The sequence below is a fragment of the Lutra lutra genome, chromosome 5 (assembly GCF_902655055.1).
Source record: "Lutra lutra chromosome 5, mLutLut1.2, whole genome shotgun sequence".
Taxonomy (NCBI): Eukaryota; Metazoa; Chordata; class Mammalia; order Carnivora; family Mustelidae; genus Lutra; species Lutra lutra.
Genome location: NC_062282.1, coordinates 5,923,024 through 5,946,672, shown reverse-complemented (window position 1 = coordinate 5,946,672; position 23,649 = coordinate 5,923,024). Strand labels below are relative to the sequence as shown.

Genomic DNA, 23,649 nt, shown 5'->3' with positions numbered 1-23,649 from the left:
CGGTAGGGCATCTTGTCCTGCCAGAGAGCGGAGGTTTCAAAGAGAAAACAAAAAGAATGAAACAAAACTGAAAAAAGACCCCCCCGAACAGAACAGTCTCCCTCCCTACAAAGCCCGCGGCTGCTCCCAAGTCTGTCCCCATCAACCCTCCACCTGCCCTTGCAAAAAAGCAAGTTTGGAAAGAACCAGCCTTGGGGACAGGATGGGATGGGGTGGGGTGGGGGGTGGGCAGTGATGTCAGTGACGTGGGAGGCTTCTTGCAAAGTTACGTTAATAAAAAGATGGCTCCCATTATCTTTGGAGAAGAGGCATAATGGGATATAAACAATGAATGAATGACAAATGGGAAATGCATTAGCCCAGAGAGCGCACTGGGGGATCATTTGTGTTTAAAAAATAAGGGTGCTCATTTGTGGCCGTTTGCCTTGACTCCTTGAAAATCAGTTCTCCCCACCACAAAATTCTGAGATTAAGTATTCACTGAAAATTCCGTCTTTAGTCATTTAGAACGGCATTGCGCTGAGAGAATGACATTGTATTTACACAAAAGTTCGTTTGGGGATCATTTAATTAAGATGACGCCTGCTAGTAAAAATGTACGTGTTCATGCTTTATCATGTAGTGAAATTTAATGTTTTTTTTTTTAAACTGTTATTATTAACATAGAGATAGAGAGGTCTGCTTCCTGGGAAAGTGTTTCTTTGATTTTGGCATTGTGTTACATCTGCTATGAATTAAATAATTTTATATGATGAAACAGCCCTAAAAGAATCTTCCTGTGAGACCAGGGCCTAACGGGGTGAATTCCAGCCGAAGAGTAACTTCCTGACCAAAAAATAAATAAATAAATAAATAAATGCAAAGAAGAAATCAATGCTGGGGGTTTGTTTTATTGGTTTGATTAATTCTGTTAGTGCAGTACAAACCACACACACACACAGCCTCCCATGCACAGATGGCAACTAAAAAAATTCACATTTGGAAACCTGAAAGAACAATGATCATTCATCATTTAGGTTTGATTCAAACCACGTTATGATATGCTCAAAAATTATTCCTCCTCCTCTGGTGTGGAATTTATTTTTACTTCGTAGAGGCTTTTTTTTTTTTTTTTTAGACTGCAAATGAGATATTTTTAATGTTTGTTTGTATTAAATTTTTACATTAATGCCAAATCTTCCACATTCTGCACTTACAGAAATCCTGTCCTGCACTTCCTGGAAAAAGCCTGTTGCCTGGAGAATAGATTATTTGTTTGGGTTTTGGGGGATGACCCCGTGGTGTGGCTTGTTCTAAACTGAGATGACTTGGCAATCCCTGATGGTGGCATCGAGAAGACCCAGATGCACACTTGGGATCAAAGTGACCCGGGGAGGAACCCAGGAGTGGGCAGGGCAGGCAGCAGGCCCAGCGCAGGGGACCATGTGGGGTTTCCAGGAGCCTTACTAAGGGGTGGCTCAGGCCTCCCCAGTGACCGAGACTGCATCACAGGCAGCATCTGGCAAGTCTCTTATGAAAGGAACAGAGATGCTTTGGGGCCAGCTTCCCTGGACTGAAAGCAACATTCTGGCAGGTGCTTACCTCCCACCTCCCCAGGGCATCTGCTAGAGGACCCGCTCCTTGAAGGACAAGCCCATTAGAAACTCATGGAGAACCCCCCAATGGAAGACAGATGTTTCTATCCCAAACCAACTGAACGGATTCAATGGTGTCCCCCAGAAAGACAGTTCCAAGTCCTCGTCTCCAGAATCTGAGACTGTGACCTTCTCTGGAAACAGACTCTGAAGGTGTAATTAAGGAGATCACGCAGGATGGCGGGTGGGCTCGCGATGCAATGACTCTGTCCTTACACAAGAAAGGAGAGGGGGCTTGGACACAGACAACTGGGGGAGGTCAGACGGAGGGGTGCAGTGGGGGGCCACGGGAAGCCACTGCTTCCAAGACGCTGCATGTCCCTTTAACTAAAACAGCAGTCCTGCCTTGTGATGCTGTGTCCCCACATCTTCGCCCAACCTCCCAGAGTCTGGGGCTACTTGACAGTTCCCAGGGCCCAGATACCATGCAGAGACGTGGAGTTTGCTCTTCATGTGGTCTGGCAAAGACGAGCGAGAACAGGAAGAGCCTGGAAGAAGCACCAGACTGTTTCTGGGAACCTCACTGCTGTCTTCCACACCGGACACAGCCTCAAGGGCAGTTCCTGCTTGGTCTACTTCTGAAAACAAGCCGAGGAACTAGAGGGGTTTACACCTTTCTACGCGGACAGAAGAGGTGGTCCCGGGCAGGGTAGGGGGCGGCAGGCAGTGTGTGATTCCACGCCTTCCTGGGCTCTGAAGCCTTGCACACGGGGACCTCAGCCTAACTGAGGCCACCAGACTGCCACCTGCCCGGATCTGTATCGTGTAGGACTTGTAGAATGCAGACCCTCAGTGTAGTGTGTGGTCATCTAAACTCAGGAGAAATACAGAGAATCTTTGTTTCTCAAAAGAAGCCCCTGAATTCAGGCAGACATTTTTACCGCAGACTGTATTTCAACCCCAGCTCTTTTCCAGGAGGTGTGTTATGGTCTTATTTAGGTGTCTCAGAATCCCAGAGCAATATTTAGCATGCTAATTTGCTCAGAAAGCAAAAACATCACCATCATTTCAAAAAAGATGGTCATGGGGCAGGGGGGTCATGAGGACAAATGAAAACAAAAATAAGTTGCAAAATGTCCATACTGTTGGTCTTAAAAAAACAAAACAAAATTAAAACACACACACACACACACACACACCTGGGAAATCCTGAGTCCATGCCTATTTATGAAACTTAAAAGCCTTATTTTAAACATCAGACATTTGTGACCTACTTGTGTTTTCAGAAGGGCACGCAGAGCACTAGATCACAAAAACTTGGACGTTCCTGTGAGCCCAGAAGACTTGGGGCCTTCGTCTTGGCTCACCCTGGCACACCCCAATGCCGGCTATCAGAGAATGATCATTAACACCATCGCCCCTGGAAGGAGCAGGGACTTCTCAGGCCCCTGGGTGTCTATATGATCTGTTGTCAACATTAGTGACGTAACAAGAAAAGACTCCTTATAAGACTAGGGTCAGAGCTATTGTGTTAAATTATGCCCCACCATGATCTTGAACCCTTTGGGTTATCTCACGCCAGAGAGTAATGGATCTCGGGCAGCCGGTGGAGGTAGCAACACGGCCACGTACATAGTGGTACTGTGCGCTTGTCATAAAAGAGTGGGGAGAATTCAGTTTGATTTCTAGGTCCTTAAAAGGTACTATTGTGAAGCAACCTTGAGTGATCACTCTGGGAGGAGAAAGTGAAGGACCAAACGTCCCTGGGATGAAATGGGGAAACAGGAGACCCCGCAGAGGGGCCGCCCTGTTTCCGGAGGAGTGGAGTGACCACACAGGTGATATTCTGCATGGAAGCTCGTTTCTTTCCCGTCTTTCACTTCTAACAGGGTTTCCTGAGAGTGGACATGCCTTTTCTCCAAGAGTGAGAGCAGAAAGCAGATCAAAAGTGGAGAAAGCCAGGTCTCGGGAGAATCGATGAACCAGGAAAAAAGCGCAGGCATGGTTTAGCGGGTCACCCGAAACGTGCAGAGGGTCAAGACTACAAGCGCATGCCAGGGATGGAGGCAGGGTGGGCTGGGAGGAGACGGGGTGTTCTAGAACTCTGCAGCAGGACCACAGCAGCTCCAGGGAGACTGCAGCTCCCAGGAAGGTATGAAGGGGGGCGACAGTGTTTCCAGGCCGCTGGACTGGTGGCCACTGATCTGGCCTCTGCTCTCACTGTGCAATCATTAACTTCCTACTGTTCAGCTGTTTGGGGACATCTATCTAAGTTAAGTGACTTTGCATTTAGTTGGTTATTTCTATATAAATCGCTTTTCTGTGTCACACCATCCATCCAAGAATTCCCAGCAAACTCTGGTGAAGGCAGAGTGCATGGCGTGCCCTGAGTCTTTGTTCTCTGGGCAATCATGCTCATGTGCAGCGAGAGGAAGAACACTGTCCTTGAAAACCCTGCACCCCGGCCTCTCCTTGGAGACCAGAAGCAGGGTGGGAGCCCAAGGAGGGACAGTTCCCATCACAGCACAAAAGATGATTTTTGAACAGAGGACTATAATTTAGCAGTGACTCCAAGTGATGGCAAAGATATTCGTACCCCTTTCTAAGAAAAAGGCCACCCTTTCTGAAATGCAAACAAACCCCAGTGTAGGGGGTATTTTCCAAAGAGCGTCAGCTACTGAGAGAACATTCTTGTCAGCTTACAAAACCCACCACATTCTTTTGAGATGTAGCGGGAAATGGGCTCACATCTCTACCGTTCGCAAAGTTTGCCTCTTGTGGAAGAAATGAGAGACCTTTTCCCTTTCCCTATGCACGTCCACCCACGTTTCTCCTTAGTGATACAATTATTCTGATGTGTTTGCATGAAAGTAGCTACAAAGCACATCAGCAAAGTATTACCATGATTATCACTGGCGGACTCTGTTTTTAGAACTGAAGTCGAGTCCACGTACGAACCAAGTATTACTAACACAGCACGTGAGAGGAAGTTACGTGAACAAGCGATGTCTTACCTGTCTACCCAGAACGAGCAGTGTGACGAAGAATATAAAGAGAGACACTGAGCCCATGGTCTTCAGGTCTTTCCAAATGCCTGGTCTATTAGAGAACAAACAGAGAGACAGACAGACAAAAGCAATACAAAACAACATACATACAGGACTTAGAATTTGTATATCAACAACTTGAGAACCTCTAGTGCACGTCTTTCTACACCAGCCAAACACACACCTTTTAGATACACCCTCAGGCCCAGATCGCACCCAAACCAAACAAAATAATCCCTATTTTGAGAGCTTACTAACAGAAGATTCCTTCAAGTTAAGAGACTCCTTACTTTATCTCCAAGCTCTAACAAATATAAAAGAAGAGAACAGAGGCATATGAATAGTATTTTCTTTATCCTAGATCAGTGTGGGTAATTTGACATAAAATTTCTTCAACCATTAAAATGATCACTCTCAGAAAGAGACAGTATGCTAGAAATTAACAATCATGTCAGGTAAAAAAAAATGGAGTAGGGAACTTAATTCCTACCAGCTACTGTCCCCTATGAATTATGTAGTTTCCCATAACTTTTTTGGCAGGAACTTCTCAGACCCTCTTCCATGTGATTTTGTGACACAAAGGCAAGACACAGATGGGAACTCTCGGTCCACTGTCCTGTTTCCCCTGGGGTCCAGGTAGACCTCGGTCATTCATCCCTGCCCGTGTCCTCACCACAACCCTGCAGGCCATGGTCACGCCCATACGTGGAGTTAGCATGCATGGTGGGCACGAGATGCCCAGACATTCCTTCCCGTGTTATTCCGGGTGACCTTGTGGGAGTGTTTTCCGGTTGAGATTCACACTTGAATCAGTAACCTGAGTCAACAGATTACCCTCTGTAATGCAGGTCAGCCTCACCCCATTAGCTGAAGGCTTTTGTGGAAGAGAAGGCTGACCTCGCCCCAGTAAGAGAGCATTCTCTCCTGCCTGACTGCCTCTGAACTCCAACCCTGGCTGCTCCTGGCTCTGCAGCACTTTCTGGCCTTCTGTCTCTAACTGGGCCATTCATGACTCAGATTTTAGATTTGCCAGCCTCCACGATCGTGTGAGCCAATTCCTTGTGATAAACCTCTTGATTGGCATTATATTTATATACAATATTTATATCCTATTGGTTCTGTCTCTCTGGAGTACCCTGACTAATAAAGCATGGAGGGAGACATCTCCTGCCATCCCCGGGGACCCACGCAGCTGACAAATGACGGATCTCCCACATACGAGAGTGAATAAGACTTGAAAATGAAATTATGTAATAAGACTTGAAAAAGAAATTATGATTATGTATGGACATATGTCACATAAGCAGCATAGGTCATGTGTAATTAAATTGAAGAAATACCAGGTAATCACTTTCTGCTTGTGAGTTGCACCTGCTTTGAGGTTTTCCTGTTTCTCTACTGAGGGTTCAAGGGCTGATGACGTAAGAGTCCATGTGGCAGTGACAAGGCTCAGGTGGGCTTTGGTGTAGGATAACCCACGGAGGAACTGAGGCTCCTCTCCTCTATCGATCTCTGGGACCTGGGTTAACCACTCCAAACCTCACCCCTGTCATCAGCCAAAGGGGGTCACAGTGCCCATCTTATAGGCTGTTCTGGTCACTACATCCTCTGCTGATAAACCCAGCCACAGGTCTGATACAGGAGAGGCACTTGAGAGTTTCAGTACTAGCTGCAGAGTGACAAGGGAGGGGGCGGAGCTGGAGAGGTAGAGAAAAGGATAAGAAAATGTAGGTTGGTGAATTATCATTAACAGAGTGAAAGATCAAGGGCGTAGGGAACTTGGAGGCAGAGTGACAAGTCTTGGTGCGAGAAGGACTCAGGGCCTCAGAGAACTCTCCAGAAAGGCTGAGCCTGCATTCGGGGCTCTTTCCTCTCTACTAAACCAGCTGGGCGGCAAGCATGTGAGCTCCCCAGCTAAAAGGAGGTCACCGGTTCCTACCAGTAAGCCGGGAGCTGCCACTTTCCTGCTTGCCCAGAACTGATTCTAAGAAATGAAGTCGTCCCTTTCTGAGCCTGTGACAGCTCTAATAGCAAAACTGAAGGGACTGAGGGGAGCAGATGTTTATAAATAATGCTGGCTACAGGGAGGAGTCAAGATGGCGGAGAAGTAGCAGCTGAGACTACTTCGGGTAGCGGGAGATCAGCTAAATAGCTTATCTAAAGATTGCAAACACCTACAAATCCAACGGGAGATTGAAGAGAAGAAGAACAGCAATTCCAGAAACAGAAAATCAACCACTTTCTGCAAGGTAGGACTGGCGGAGAAGTGAATCCAAAGCGACGGGAAGATAGACCGCGGGGGGAGGGGCCGGCTCCCGGCGAGCGGCGGAGCAACGGAGCAAAATCAGGACTTTTAAAAGTCTGTTCTGCTGAGGGACATCGCTCCAGAGGCTTAACTGGGGTGAAGCCCAGGCGGGGTAAGCGCGGCCTCAGGTCCCGCAGGGTCGCAGAAGGATCGGGGGTGTCTCAGTGTCGCAGAGCTTACCGGTATTAGAACGGGGAAGCCGGCTGCAGAGACAGAGCCGAGGAGTGACTCTCAGCTCGGGGTTGCCTTGAACCGGTCGCAGGCTCGGTCAGCTCGGAGCGCGGCCGGAGGCCAGGGTGGCGGGAGACATTGGGCACTGTTCTCTAGGGGCGCACTGAGGAGTGGGGCCCCGGGCTCTCGGCTCCTCCGGGCTGGACACCGGGAGGCCGCCATCTTTATTCCCGTCCTCCGGACTCTACGGAAAGCGCTCAGGGAACAAAAGCTCCCGAAAGCGAACCCGAGCGGATGACTCAGCGCGGCCCCGGGTAAGGGCGGTGCAACTCCGCCTGGGGCAAAGACGCTTGAGAATCACTACAACGGGCCCCTCCCCCAGAAGATCTACGGGAAACCCAGCCAGGACCAAGTTCACCTACCAAGGAGAGCGGCGGAATTCCAGAGGAGAAGGAAGCAAAGCACGGAACTCATGGCTTTCTCCCCATGATTTTTTAGCCTTGCAGTTAATTTAATTTTTTTTTCTTTTTCAATTTTTTTTTCTTTTTCTCTTCTTCTGCTAAATTTTTTTTAACTTTTACCGTTTTCTTTTTTTAACGTTTTTTAAAAAGTTTATCTAATATATATATATATTTTCCTCTTTTTATATTTTTTCTTTATCGGCTTTCTTTTTTTTAATAGTTTTTTTTTCTTTCTTTCTGAACCCCTTTTTATCCCCTTTCTCCCCCCTCACAATTCAGGATCTCTTCTGATTTGGCTAAAGCATATTTTCCTGGGGTTGTTGCCACCCTTTTAGTATTTTACTTGCTCCTTCATAAACTCTTATCTGGACAAAATGACAAGGCGGAAAAATTCACAACAAAAAAAAGAACAAGAGGCAATACCAAAGGCTAGGGACCTAATCAATACAGACATTGGTAATATGTCAGATATAGAGTTCAGAATGATGATTCTCAAGGTTCTAGCCGGGCTTGAAAAAGGCATGGAAGATATTAAAGCAACCCTCTCGGGAGATATAAAAGCCCTTTCTGGAGAAATAAAAGAACTAAAATCTAACCAAGTTGAAATAAAAAAAGCTATTAATGAGGTGCAATCAAAAATGGAGGCTCTCACTGCTAGGATAAATGAGGCAGAAGAAAGAATTAGCGATATAGAAGACCAAATGACAGAGAATAAAGAAGCTGAGCAAAAGAGGGACAAACAGCTACTGGACCATGAGAGGAGAATTTGAGAGATAAGTGACACCATAAGACGAAACAACATTAGAATAATTGGGATTCTAGAAGAAGAGGAAACAGAGAGGGGAGCAGAAGGTATATTGGAGAGAATTATTGGAGAGAATTTCCCCAATATGGCAAAGGGAACAAGCATCAAAATCCAGGAGGTTCAGAGAACCCCCCTCAAAATCAATAAGAATAGGTCTACACCCCGTCACCTAATAGTAAAATTGACAAGTCTTAGTGACAAAGAAAAGATCCTGAAAGCAGCCCGGGAAAAGAAGTCTGTAACGTACAATGGTAAAAATATTAGATTGGCAGCAGACTTATCCACAGAGACCTGGCAGGCCAGAAAGAGCTGGCATGATCTATTCAGAGTACTAAATGAGAAAAACATGCAGCCAAGAATACTATATCCAGCTAGGCTATCATTGAAAATAGAAGGAGAGATTAAAAGCTTCCAGGATAAACAAAAACTGAAAGAATTTGCAAATACCAAACCAGCTCTACAGGAAATATTGAAAGGGGTCCTCTAAGCAAAGAGAGACCCTCAAAGTAGTAGATCAGAAAGAAACAGAGACAATATACAATAACAGTCACCTTACAGGCAATACAATGGCACTAAGTTCATATCTCTCAATACTTACCCTGAATGTTAATGGGCTAAATGCCCCAATCAAAAGACACAGGGTATCAGAATGGATAAAAAAACAAAAACCATCTATATGTTGCCTACAAGAAACTCATCTTACACCCGAAGACACCTCCAGGTTTAAAGTGAGGGGGTGGAAAAGAATTTACCATGCTAATGGACATCAGAAGAAAGCAGGAGTGGCAATCCTTATAGCAGATCAATTAGATTTTAAGCCAAAGACTATAATAAGAGATGAGGAAGGACACTATATCATACTCAAAGGAACTGTCCAACAAGAAGATCTAACAATTTTAAATATCTATGCCCCTAACGTGGGAGCAGCCAACTATATAAACCAATTAATAACAAAATCAAAGAAACACATCGACAAGAATACAATAATAGTAGGGGATTTTAACACTCCCCTCACTGAAATGGACAGATCATCCAAGCAAAAGATCAACAAGGAAATCAAGGCCTTAAATGACACACTGGACCAGATGGACATCACAGATCTATTCAGAACATTTCATCCCAAAGCAACAGAATACACATTCTTCTCTAGTGCACATGGAACATTCTCCAGAATAGATCACATTCTTGGTCCTAAATCAGGTCTCAACTGGTATCAAAAGATTGGGATCATTCCCTGCATATTTTCAGACCACAATGCTCTAAAGCTAGAACTCAATAACAAGAGGAAATTTGAAAAGAACCCAAATACATGGAGACTAAACAGCATCCTTCTAAAGAATGAATGGGTCAACCAGGAAATCAAAGAAGAATTGAAAAAATTTATGGAAACAAATGATAATGAAAATACAACGGTTCAGAATCTGTGGGACACAACAAAGGCAGTCCTGAGAGGAAAATATATAGCGGTACAAGCCTTTCTCAAGAAACAAGAAAGGTCTCAGGTACACAACCTAACCCTACACCTAAAGGAGCTGGAGAAAGAACAAGAAAGAAACCCTAAACCCAGCAGGAGAAGAGAAATCATAAAGATCAGAGCAGAAATCAATGAAATAGAAACCAAAAAAACAATAGAACAAATCAACAAAACTAGGAGCTGGTTCTTTGAAAGAATTAATAAGATTGATAAACCCCTGGCCAGACTTATCAAAAAGAAAAGAGAGAGGACCCAAATAAATAAAATCATGAATGAAAGAGGAGAGATCACAACGAACACCAAAGAAATACAGACAATTATAAGAACATACTATGAGCAACTCTACGCCAACAAATTTGACAATCTGGAAGAAATGGATGCATTCCTAGAGACATATAAACTACCACAACTGAACCAGGAAGAAATAGAAAGCCTGAACAGACCCATAACCAGTAAGGAGATTGAAACAGTCATCAAAAATCTCCAAACAAACAAAAGCCCAGGGCCAGACGGCTTCCCGGGGGAATTCTACCAAACATTTAAAGAAGAACTAATTCCTATTCTTCTGAAACTGTTCCAAAAAATAGAAATAGAAGGAAAACTTCCAAACTCATTTTATGAGGCCAGCATCACCTTGATCCCAAAACCAGACAAGGATCCCAACAAAAAAGAGAACTACAGACCAATATCCTTGATGAACACAGATGCAAAAATTCTCGCCAAAATACTAGCCAATAGGATTCAACAGTACATTAAAAGGATTATTCACCACGACCAAGTGGGATTTATTCCAGGGCTGCAAGGCTGGTTCAACATCCGCAAATCAATCAATGTGATACAACACATTAATAAAAGAAAGAACAAGAACCATATGATACTCTCCATAGATGCTGAAAAAGCATTTGACAAAGTACAGCATCCCTTCCTGATCAAAACTCTTCAAAGTGTAGGGATAGACGGCACATACCTCAATATTATCAAAGCCATCTATGAAAAACCCACCGCAAATATCATTCTCAATGGAGAAAAACTGAAAGCTTTTCCGCTAAGGTCAGGAACACGGCAGGGATGTCCGTTATCACCACTGCTCAACATAGTACTAGAAGTCCTAGCCTCAGCAATCAGACAACAAAAGGAAATTAAAGGCATCCAAATCGGCAAAGAAGAAGTCAAACTATCACTCTTCGCAGATGATATGATACTCTATGTGGAAAACCCAAAAGACTCCACTCCAAAACTGCTAGAACTTGTACAGGAATTCTGTAAAGTGTCAGGATATAAAATCAATGCACAGAAATCAGTTGCATTTCTCTACACCAACAACAAGACAGAAGAAAGAGAAATTAAGGAGTCCATCCCATTTACAATTGCACCCAAAACTATAAGATACCTAGGAATAAACCTAACCAAAGAGACTAAGAATCTATACTCAGAAAACTATAAAGTACTCATGAAAGAAATTGAGGAAGACACAAAGAAATGGAAAAATGTTCCATGCTCCTGGATTGGAAGAATAAATATTGTGAAAATGTCTATGCTACCTAAAGCAATCTACACATTTAATGCAATTCCTTTCAAAGTACCATCCATTTTTTTCAAAGAAATGGAACAAATAATCCTAAAATTTATATGGAACCAGAAAAGACCTCGAATAGCCAATGGAATATTGAAAAAGAAAGCCAAAGTTGGTGGCATCACAATTCCGGACTTCAAGCTCTATTACAAAGCTGTCATCATTAAGACAGCATGGTACTGGCACAAAAACAGACACATAGATCAATGGAACAGAATAGAGAGCCCAGAAATGGACCCTCAACTCTATGGTCAACTCATCTTCGACAAAGCAGGAAAGAATGTCCAATGGAACAAAGACAGCCTCTTCAATAAATGGTGTTGGGAAAATTGGACAGCCACATGCAGAAAAATGAAATTGGATCATTTCCTTACACCACACACGAAAATAGACTCAAAATGAATGAAGGATCTCAATGTGAGAAAGGAATCCATCAAAATCCTCGAGGAGAACACAGGCAGCAACCTCTTCGACGTCAGCCGCAGCAACATCTTCCTAGGAACATCACCAAAGGCAAGGGAAGCAAGGGCAAAAATGAACTATTGGGATTTTATCAAGATCAAAAGCATTTGCACAGCAAAGGAAACAGTGAACAAAACCAAAAGACAACTGACAGAATGGGAGAAGATATTTGCAAATGACATATCAGATAAAGGGCTAGTGTCCAAAATCTATAAAGAACTTAGCAAACTCAACACCCAAAGAACAAAGAATCCAATCAAGAAATGGGCAGAGGACATGAACAGACATTTCTGCAAAGAAGACATCCAGATGGCCAACAGACACATGAAAAAGTGCTCCATATCACTCGGCATCAGGGAAATACAAATCAAAACCACCATGAGATATCACCTCACACCAGTCAGAATGGCTAAAATGAACAAGTCAGGAAATGACAGATGCTGGCGAGGATGCGGAGAAAGGGGAACCCTCCTACACTGTTGGTGGGAATGCAAGCTGGTGCAACCACTCAGGAAAACAGCATGGAGGTTCCTCAAAATGTTGAAAATAGAACTACCCTATGACCCAGCAATTGCACTGCTGGGTATTTACCCTAAAGATACAAACATAGTGATCCGAAGGGGCACGTGCACCCGAATGTTTATAGCAGCAATGTCTACAATAGCCAAACTATGGAAAGAACCTAGATGTCCATCAACAGACGAATGGATAAAGAAGATGTGGTATATATACACAATGGAATACTATGCAGCCATCAAAAGAAATGAAATCTTGCCATTTGCGACGACGTGGATGGAACTAGAGGGTATCATGCTTAGCGAAATAAGTCAATCGGAGAAAGACAACTATCATATGATCTCCCTGATATGAGGGAGAGGAGATGCAACATGGGGGGTTGAGGGGGTAGGAGAAGAGTAAATGAAACAAGATGGGATTGGGAGGGAGACAAACCATAAGTGACTCTTAATCTCACAAAACAAACTGAGGGTTGATGGGGGGAGGGGGTTGGGAGAGGGGGTGGGGTTATGGATATTGGGGAGGGTATGTGCTATGGTGAGTGTTGTGAAGTGTGTAAACCTGGCGATTCGCAGACCTGTACCCCTGGGGATAAAAATATATGTTTATAAAGCTGTAAAAAAAAAAATAATGCTGGCTACAACGAACTTTAAACCCCTCTTCTCCCCTATATTGACTATACTGATGCCATCCTTCCCAAGGAAAGTGGCACAACACAGCCAATGTTCTCAGATGTGCGGGCAGAGTTTAACATTTTCACGTTGCTTCATGAAACTTCTGTACATTTGTAATTCCAGGGGTCTGAGGAAGCAGCTGTAACGACCCCTTCCACCCTCACCCGTTACCCCCGAACTAAGAGTAAAACGTTAACTCCCAGGTGAGGGTCTTGTAGCAACTTCAGCAGCACAGCCAATCCAAACTCAGGTCCTCCTTGCATTCCCAGGTAAGGGACCAGATGTCCCAAACATGCAGAGCCGGCCCACATCCACAAAACTGATGGAGAGAGGGATGTAGGACCCTCTTTATGCAATTCGGGGCCTGGCTGGGTTTTCAGTTAATCACACAGAAGATACAGGCAAGCAAGCCTTTTCTGGGACTCCTCACATTAATGCATTTGAACACTGGTTTAGGGGCAGAAATGCTCTAGTCCACTCATCTCCTGCATCTGGAGGCTTCGTGAAGACGAGTGGTGGGAGAGGTAGGGACCTGCAGGAAGAAGGACAAGGGAAGATAAGACAAGTAGTTGCTGGACTGGACCTAAATGCGCCTTGGAAATAATGAGGCATGTCCAGCCTGTACAACGGACTTGTGCACTAGCACACAAATACCTTTTCCCCTCCCGACCTGCTGTCTCAACTAAGAAGGACTGCGCTGCATGTTCTTGGATGGCATTTAGGTTTTTCAAAACCTTCTCTTATTCATCCAGGCAGAAAGGATGGCTGATTCCTGTAGGAGCCCTTCTCTCCTGTGCGGGCCATTCATGGGCGAGTGCCAGATGGGTCCTTCACTCTGAAAGAGAAATCTGTCCATCCACAGATGCATTCCTGGGTTACCTGCTCCTTGTGCACTTGCAGGAGACGCAGGGAGGAAGGGGAGTGTGCAGTGCAGAGGGAGCATCCAGATTCGGTGGGAAAAAAGAAATCCCAGGATTTAGATGAGGCAATTGTGTTGATGATCACAGTTGGTTTCTAGAACTTTTAAAACAAGGTACTACAAGCTGGGTGGCTCAAAACAATGGAAGTTTATCATTTCACAGTTCTGGAAGCCAGATGTCTGATGTCAAGGTGCTGGCAGGACAGTGCTCCCTCTGAAACTTGGGGGGACATCCTTCCTTGCTTCATTATGGCTTCTGGTGGTTGGCCCCCAATCCGTGGTGCTCTCTGGCTTGCCACAACATCATTTCAGTCTCTGCCTCCATCATCAAAGGGCATTCTCTCAACATGGCCATCTTCTTATGAGAACATTGGCCCTGTTGGGTTAGGGCCCCCGCACTCTGGTAGGACTTCCTCTCAAACAGATCCATCGGCAGCTATCCTATTCCAAGTAAGGCCACACTGTGAAGTAGGGGGTTAGGACTTCACCATGTCTTCTTTTGGGAGAGACAATTCAATCTGTAATAATCGTGTTAATCATTCAGACCAAAATGGCAGCTAGTAGGGTATGAGGCCTCCTTCTCTCTCTTAAGTTTTAAGGTTGACTTTTTGCTTGTCTGGTTGTGCCATCCCTGAGTGATGAAGTAGGGGACACAGCACTAACTGGGAAAGTTTCTAACTCAGTGGCAGTTCTAGCCAAAATGTGACGGAATATGCTTTCTTTCCTACCTCAAAATTGGGCTCTGGAGACTCAGATGCCCAAATGAGCCTGCAGCCACACACTAGTTTACAGTGGGCCCTCATCCCGAGGCTGTTAATGGAGCAATCATTCTGGCCCTCATGTTTTGAGAGTATAAAAGATCAAAGAAACCTAAAAAATTAGATGAGTAATATGGAGGAATTGCCCGGTGGACCAGTCTCTAACCTAAACGCAAATGATTCAGTCGCGGTAACAGATGACATTTTTTATTCTCAGGAGAGAAAGCAGTCCAGGCATGGAAACACAAACATGATCTTACATTTAAAATCTATGTTTTCCTAGATGAAATAGGCCTCTCTTATTTTTAAGAAGTTCCTAAAGAAACTCAGTATTATATGGTAACTCTGTTTTTTTGTTTGTTTGTTTGTTTCAAGTTTTTATTTAAATTCCAGTTAGTTAATATACAGTGTAATACTGGTTTCAGGAGTAGAATTCGGTGATTCCTCACTTCCGTACCACACCCAGTGCTCATCACAACAAGTACCCTTAATCCCCATCACACATTAAACCCACTCCTGCCCACCTTCCTCCAGAAACCCTCAGTTAAGAGTCTCTCATGGTTTGCCTACCACTCTGATTTTATCTTATTTTATTTTTCCTTCCCTTTCTCTATATTCACCTGTTTTGTTTCTCAAGTTCCACATAGGAGTGAAATCATATGATATTTGTCTTTCTCTGGCTGACTTATTTCACTTAGCATTATACACTCTAGCTCCATTTATGTTGTCGTAAATGGCAATTTCCTTTTTACGGCTGAGTAATATTTCATTGTGCATATATATATATATATATATATATATATACACACACACACACACATACACATATGTGTGTGTATAAATATAAATACAAATATATATATGTGTATACTACACACACACACACACACACACACACACAACTTCTTTATCCATTCAACAGTTGATAGACCTCTGCGATCTTTCCATAATTTGGCAATTGTTGATAGTGCTACCATAAATATTAGGGGGCATGTACCCCTTTGAATCTCTATTTTTGTAGTACAATTGCTGGATTGTAGGGTAGCTCTATTTTTAACTTTTTGAGGAACCTTCGTACTGTTCTCCAGAGTGGCTGCACTGGCTTATGTTCCCATCAAAAGGGCAAGAGGTTTCCCCTTACTCTGCATCCTCGTCAATATCTGTTGTTTCCTGAATTGTTTAATTTTACCCATTCTGATGGGTGTGAAGTGGTATTTCATCACAGTTTTTAATTTCTATTTCCCTGATGATAAGTGATGTTGAGTGTCTTTTCATGGGTCTGTTGACCAGCTGCATGTTTCTTTGGAGAAATGTTTACTCATGCCTTTTGCCCATTTCTTAATGGGATTACTTGGTTTTTGGGTGTTGAGTTAGATAAATTCTTTATAGATTTTGGATACTAACCTTTATCAGGTATATCATTTGTGAATATCTTCTCCCAATCTGTAGGCGGCCTTTTAGTTTTGCTGGTTGTTTTGTTTTGCTGTGCAGAAGCTTTTCATCTTGACGGGGTCCTTATTGTTCATATTTGCTTTTGTTTCCCTTGTCTCCAGAGATGTGTCCGGTAAGAAGTTGTTGCAGCCAAGGTTAGAGAGGTTGCTGCCTGTGTTCTCCTCTAGGATATTGGTGGTTTCCTGTCTCACATTTAGGTCTTTCATCCATTGGGAATTCTATTTGAGACACCTTCCATACATGTTCCAGAGCGGCTGCACCAGCTTGCATTCCCACCAACAGTCTAAGAGGCTTCCCCTTTCTCCACATCCTCACCAACACCTGCTGCTTCTTGTTTGTTTTTATCCATCCAGCCCATCTTGCCTTTTGGGTAGAGAATTCTACTTCCATTGAGAGTAACACTGATTGGCGAGGACTTACGAGTGCCCTGTTATTAATGGTTCCTTGGCTGTTCTTCAGCTCCTCTGTTCCCTTCTTCTTTGAGGTTTTGTGTTCCTTGAAGTTTTTCATTGCTTTCTTCAACTTGACAGAGCAGTTACGCCTTCGAGTCTTTGTTAACTGAGTCTGGGACGGAAGTGCCCCCAAGCTTCCTGGGTCTGCCGTCCCCCCTGCTCTATGCCTCTTGCTCCCTCTTGTGGTGGACTTCTTTTCTTTTCTTTCTTTTTAATTATGTTCCGTTATGCACTGTACAGTACATCGGTAGTTTTTGATGTTGAATGTTTCATGTAGTGTTCAATGACTCATTAGTTACGCATAACACCCCACGCTCATCACAACACGTGCCCTCCTTAATACCCGTCACCCTGTTACCCCCTCCCCTTTGAAACCCTTAATTTGTTTCCCAGGGTCCATAGTCTCTCATGGTTTGTCTCGCTCTCTGATTTCTCCCCTTCAGATTTCCCTCCTTTCCCCTGTGCTATTCCTTATGTTCCACATATGAGTGGAACCATATGATAATTGCCTTTCTCTGCTTGATTTACTTCGCTTAGCATAATCCCTCCAGTCCAGTCCATGTCAATGCAAATGGCCTTTCTGATGGCTAAGTAACATTCCATGCATCTGTACCTTTGGGGTAAATATCTAGTACTGCAATTGCAGGGTCACAGGGTAGTTCTATTTTTAAGTTCTTGAGGAACCTCCATACTGTTTTCCAGAATGGCTGCACCAGCTTGCATTCCCACCAACAGTGTAGGAGGGTTCCTCTTTCTCCACATCCTCACCAACATCTGTCCTTTCCTGACTTGTTAATTTTAGCCATTCTGACTGGTGTGAGGTGGTTTCTCATTGAGGTTTTGATTTGTATTTCCCTGATGACGAGTGATGTTGAACAATTTTTCATGTATCTGATAGCCATTTGTATGTCTTCATTAGAGATGTGTCTGTTCATGTCTTCTGCCCATTTTTTGACATGATTATCTGTTTCGTGTGTGTTGAGTTTGAGGAGTTCTTTGTAGATCCTGGATATCAGCCCTTTGTACTGCCATTTGTGAATATCTTCTCCCATTCCATAGGTTGCCGCTTTGTTCTGTTGACTGTTTCCTTTGCTGTGCAGAAGCTTTTGATTTTGATGAAGTCCCAAAAGTTGATTTTCACTTTTGTTTCCTTTGCCTTTGGAGACATATCTTGAAAGAAGTTGCTGTGGCTGATGTCGAAGAGGTTACTGCCTATGTTCTCCTCTAGGATTTTGATAGATTCCTGCCTCACATGGACATCTTTCATCCATTTGGAGTTTGCCTTTGTGTATGATGGAAGGGAACAGTCAAGTTTCATTCTTTTGTAGGTAGCTGTCCAATTTTCCCAGCACCACTTATTGAAGAGACTGTCTTTTTTTCATTGGGTATTTTTTCCTGATTTGTCAAAGATTAGTTGACCATAGAGTTGAGGGTCCATATCTGGGATCTCTATTCTGTTCCACTGGTCTATGTGTCTGTTTTTGTGACAATACCGTGCTGTCTTGGTGATCACAGCTTTGTAATATAGCTTGAGGTCAGGCAATTGTGATGCCACCAGCTCTGTTTTTCTTTTTTATCATTCCCTTGGCGATTCAGGGTCTTTCTGGTTCTAGCTCTTGTTCTAGCTCTTTGAAAAATGCCAGTGCTATTTTAATAGGAATGGCACTGAAAGTGTAAACTGCTCTTGGCAGGATAGACATTTTAACCATGTTTATTATTCCGATCCATGAGCATGGAATGGTCTTCCATCATTTTGTGTCTTCTTCAATTTCTTTCATGAGTGTTCTGTAGTTTCCAGAGTATAGATCCTTTACCTCTTTGGTTAGGTTTATTCTTAGGTATCATATGGTTTTTGTTGCTACTGTAAATGAAATCTTGTGGCAGAGTTCTTAAATTTTCACACCTCCTCTCCATCGGGCAGGGCACCAGGCAGAGTACTGACAGCCTCCTTTTGTTTTCCCAAACAAAACTTGCTAAAGTCTGTGGTCTGTCTCTTCCTGGCCCAAGATTTGAGCCGGCTTTCTATGTGTGCTCACCAGCCATCTGCCAAAGCGTGGGAGAGTGGGCAGGGAGCCGGCCACAGGGTCGGGGTGCGGGAGGTGCGGGGATCCGTGGGCGAGGTGTTCCTAGTGTCTCCTGGGCGGGCTTCTCAAAGGAGACCATGATGCAGTTAGGATCCGGGTCCCTGAGTCCCTACCTGCTCCTGGCTAGCTGCTCCGTGACCCCGTCACGCAGCTCAGGACTCAGCACTGTGTATGAAGCCAAAGGGGAGTCCCTCTGGCAGTGTCCTTCATGGCTGCTTGCTTGCATAGGGGATCTCCCTTGGGCCTCAGCTGTGCCCTCCTGGGGAAATGGGGGTGTGGGAGAGTCAAGCCGTTCCTCTTACCCACTTTAGTGTGATCAAACAATGTGCTGGAACCCCTGCTCTGGAAGCCTTTCCAAGGCTCTGTCTGTGGGTGACTGCCCAAGTGTTTTCTAGGGGCTCCTGGACCACAGCCGAGAGGGGACAGCACTGGTTCACAGCTGCTGCAGGGCCCGCAGGCCCATTACCTGACCCTTGAGTGCAGGAGCCGCCTCTCAGGCCCTGTGGCATAAGCTGCTGGATCCCCCAGCTCCTGCAGCGGCACTTTTGTCCCCGGACAGATGCCAAACCACGTGACTAAGGTTGGCGCTGGCGGTGAGGGGAGGGGTTGCAGCAAAGACAAGAGAAACATCACATTCTCTCACGCTGGTGAAGTCACTTCCTTCCTGTGCTTCCAAATTCCCAGAGATCTCCAAGCTCTTCCCAGCATCAGTCCACTCTGGGCTCCCTAACACACGCCCGGCCCACAGGCTCGTCCTCTCCTAGGTGTGCAAGATGAGCATATGCACGACATGCTGATACATCTGTGGGCCGTCTGCTGAAACCCGATTTTCTTATGGAGACTTTCTGTGATCTTACTCCTCCTCCTCTTCTTCTTCTTTTTGTTTTTAAAGATTTACTTACTTGAGAGAGAGAGTGCATGAGTGGGGGGAGGGGCAGAGGGAGAGGAAGAGAGAGAATCAGCAGACTCCACACCCAGCACGGAGCCTGATGCAGGGGTTCCATCTCTTGACCCTGAGACTGTGACCTGAGCTGAAATCAAGAGTCAGGTGCTTAACTGATGGAGCCACCAAGCACCCCTGTGATCTTCTTGACAACAAAGACTACACTTTCTTCATGTCTGTGCTCTGGCTCCAGCCCTCAGGCGTGGCGTACAAAGGGTGTTCAACAGAAGTGTGTCATAAAAGCAAGTGAATGAGTAGACAAATAATCATGTTAGTTTGAAACCTGAGGGGCTTCCTTCCTAGACACTCTTTCCTCTCCTGGCTGGACAGAGATCCACCAGAATCCTACGCAGTCTTCCAGAGAGGGTGGCCTGATGTCACCCAAGGACAGATGGCCCAGAGCCTCGTGCTTTCTCAGAGTATCCTTCATAACTGCGAAGCAAGACATGCTGGGCTGGAACAGACAAGCACAAGGAGGGACAAGCTCACGCTGAGCAATGAGCTCTGCAGGTGGCTGTGGGTCAGGAGAGAAGACAAGACTGGGGCTGGGTAGTAGTGCTGGCCTCTGCTAAGGCTGTAGTTACACACCCATGAACATGGTCGTGGTTTCGTTCTGCAGAGGTGATTTTGATTGGGAAACAACTGGTCTGGGGTGCAGTAAGGAGCAGGGCTGGGCATGGCTTTGGCCTTGGAGATTGAGGAGGTGAGGATACGACGTATGTGCTCTGCACAGTCCACGGGTACAGGCGCTGTGAAATCTCCTGTCTCCCCTCATCCTAAAACCAAACCAAACCAAACCACACAGCCTAAAACCCGAGTACCCTCCTGCAGGTGGGTCCACATCACAGCAGAATTCTGAGTTGAAATTACCAAGTAGCTCACTAATGGTTGCTTTTTTACAGAAAAAAAGAAAGCTTGGTGGAACTTGAGTAGCCCTGGGATGACTGGCTTTTTTGTTAAATTGGCAGCTTGGACGACCCTCCCCTCCTTCTCCGACCTCCCAGGCGGTGGATGGAGGGGGTCAGCCCCCCAGAAGCGTGTGTGCCTTACTTGCTGGAGCCAGCCCGGGGAGCGGGAATCGGGAAGGACAAGAGAAGCTGAGGTATTGAGTCTGAAAGTAATTGCAAAACTTTTCAACGTTAACTTGAATACACGATGGGTTAGAATGTCAATTTGGAATACATTTTTAACTTAAAAAGCAGAGACTCTAGAGGAATTTCGGGTGCTTTGGGATACCCCCAGGTATCCTCCACCAGCGGTGGACGTGCGAGGCTCCCCTGTCCGCTCGTCCCGATTCACACTGCAGTTCTTCCTCCAGACTCTCAGGGAGCATCTCACTGGTGGATCCCAAGCCGGGACGCTGTCGAAATGTGTTGTGAAATCTCGAATTCTGTGTCTTGAATGAGACGCAGGAGAAACAGAGAGAGAACAATGATGCCTGGAAGCTGCATCATTCATGGCTCTCAGTGATGCATATTTGAGTGTCTCCATCACCGTTGCTGACACGGAGCTTTAAGGCAGTCAGCATTATGCAGACATTTCCACCAGCGACCCTCCAGAGCTCCCGACAAGGTTAGGCCCTGGGTGTCCCAGTTCACGAACACGCCTTAGTTATATGCTGTCTGCGGGGGACTTGTCTTCTTCTGTAAAGTGCTCAGACACAGCTGGTTAGCCCATGGGGCTCCTTGTCAGCCCCTCTGTTCGAGCCCTCCCACCCCCACACCTCTTCCAAATTAAAGGCATGTTTCCCACACCCAGGTGAGTTAGCATCATTCTGGGTCCATGTGAAACGTAACACTCATCCCTTGAGACTTCTTAGTTCTGTAAGGTAAAAACTCACAGGAAGGATCCGACGGCATCCTGTGGACTCTGTGGCAAGCCTCTGACACGGGAAGGGACAGTGTCTTTGAAACACAACCAGCTTCCAGCAATAGCAACACTCACGACCATCACCATCACTGGGAAGGGCGCCGGGGCTCCCGGGCCACATTGGCTGAGGGCTTTGGGAGATAGTGGCATAGGTCGGAACCAGAATGGCTATTAAATCATTCAGTAAAGCATCCTGTACTCACAGAAATATGGAGGATATTATAAATGCCAAAGAAGGAAGGGATAGCTTGTTCTTGACCTTCTAAACACCAAAAACCTCTGAGCGTCCTTCACCATGAGGACTGAACCGGGATCTCATAAACACAGGTGGTGATAGGTATGGGGGCATCACCGGCCTCCATTTAATGAATGCTTCATGGCACACCTTCTCAAAGTAGTCTTTTTATCTCCCTTAGAATACGCTTTCCATATTCATCAATCTGTTAGAGTATGCTTGATGCCTTTTTCTGAATTCATTGATCTGGATTTTTTTCTAGTGCATACTTCTCCTGTTTTCTTTGCTAATCCTGTTGGCAAAAACTGCCCTGGGGCACCTGGGTGGCTCAGTGGGTTAAAGCCTCTGCCTTTGGCTCAGGTCATGGTCCCAGGGTCCTGGGATCGAGTCCCGCATCGGGCTCTCTGCTCAGCAGGGAGCCTGCTTCTCCATCTCTCTCTGCCTGCCTCTCTGCCTACTTGTGATCTCTGTCAAATAAATAAATAAAATCTTAAAAAAAAATATCCTGCTGGCCAGTCCATGATCAATGTCACGTGTGGTTGGTTCTGAAAGGTCCCTGAAACATGGTTCACAGTGAACTCACATATAGGACAATAGCACCATCCAACTGTGCATTCAGAAGATGGCCTGGCACTGCCTCATGAGCAGAGATGCCCTCTCGGACCTTGCCCTTGAACTATAAGACTACAAACAAAGTGGATGCTTTCCAGCTGTCCCTGGAAAGACACATCGTCAATGAGCTTCTGTCTTCAGGGAAGAAGATGACATGAGACTTCGTTAGAGCCAGTACTGGGGCCCTTCTGACTATTTGGGAGTGCACCTGCTCTCAGTCATGTATCCAAAAGATGTTTATCAAGCACTTCCTTACTTACTGGATGGCAGGCATGGTTACAGACCCTGTGGGTATCAGAGTGGTACCTGGTTTAGACCTGCTCTGTCCTCAATTTGAGACTATCTATTATCGCATCGTAGAAAAGGAGACGGCAGACAGTGGAACCCAGCCCATCCATCGGGGGGAGATACTCTCCATCTTTGCAGGGCGAGAAGGCTGCTAGGTCTTCAGCAGAAACTTGGGGTAGATCGGCTGGCGGTGCTTGGGGCCAACATGGGGGCCAGTCCAGAGGCCATGGTGGGCACCAAGGACATTCACTGCCATAGCCAAGTGCACACTCCAGAAAGAAGACCAGGATAAGAACCAGGAAGCCAGGATTAGAAAGGGAGGGCAAGAATGCAAAGACCAGAAATAATTCCGAAAAGAGACAGGACCAAGCTCGTCCTTAGTGACACAGATGAGCTCAGTCAGGAAGCGATATGCTGCTTGGCGCTCCTGTGAGCCCCTCCCTGAAGGGGGCCTCTGGCTGTGGGATTTAGGGATGTCCCATCTCAAGGCACTGCCCCAGATCAAGGGGCTTTCATTTTTCTAAGGATCCTAGCAGAAAGAGTTGTGTCAGCATTGACACAGGACAAAGGATGGGGAAAGCCTTAGCAGGTGTTTGGTGGGAAAAATATCTTGACATTGACATTGAGTTCCAGAGTTCCATCAGACACACACTGAGGCTGGAGAAATCAGGAGGGAGGTGCAAACTCCTGCCCTTAAGAGTCTCTCATTTGGGTATTCAACGGACTTTGAGGAGATGTGTTAATTTCAAGGTGTTCTGTTTCTCTACCGGTAATCGTCATTGTTCGGTGGAGGAATGCTTCTTCATTCTGCGGGTCCTGTGGCAGCTCACGTAGGAAGTGGGTGTGGAAATGCCAGGACCTTGCCAAGAGGAGGAGGCTGGGGAGACAGGTGCACCCCTCCTCCTGGCAGGACGCTGGCTTCTGTGGGAGTGAAGGCAGGTCCCCGAGGCATCTTGGGTCAGCTCTCTCGAGCTG

The 23,649-nt window shown here is 45.5% G+C and overlaps 1 protein-coding gene across 2 annotated transcripts in view; it reads right to left on the bottom strand.

Annotated features, from left to right (window-relative positions):
• Nucleotides 1–23,649, bottom strand: part of ADCY2 (adenylate cyclase 2) — a 422,161-nt gene that overhangs the window by 32,669 nt on the left and 365,843 nt on the right. For both annotated transcript variants that reach the window (XR_007127384.1, XM_047729460.1), the window contains exon 19: nucleotides 4,589–4,673. Coding sequence is in view for 1 of the 2 variants with exons in the window: in XM_047729460.1 (XP_047585416.1) it covers nucleotides 4,589–4,673 (85 nt within the window). In the remaining variant the exon portion in view is untranslated. The remainder of the gene's footprint in view (nucleotides 1–4,588; nucleotides 4,674–23,649) is intronic.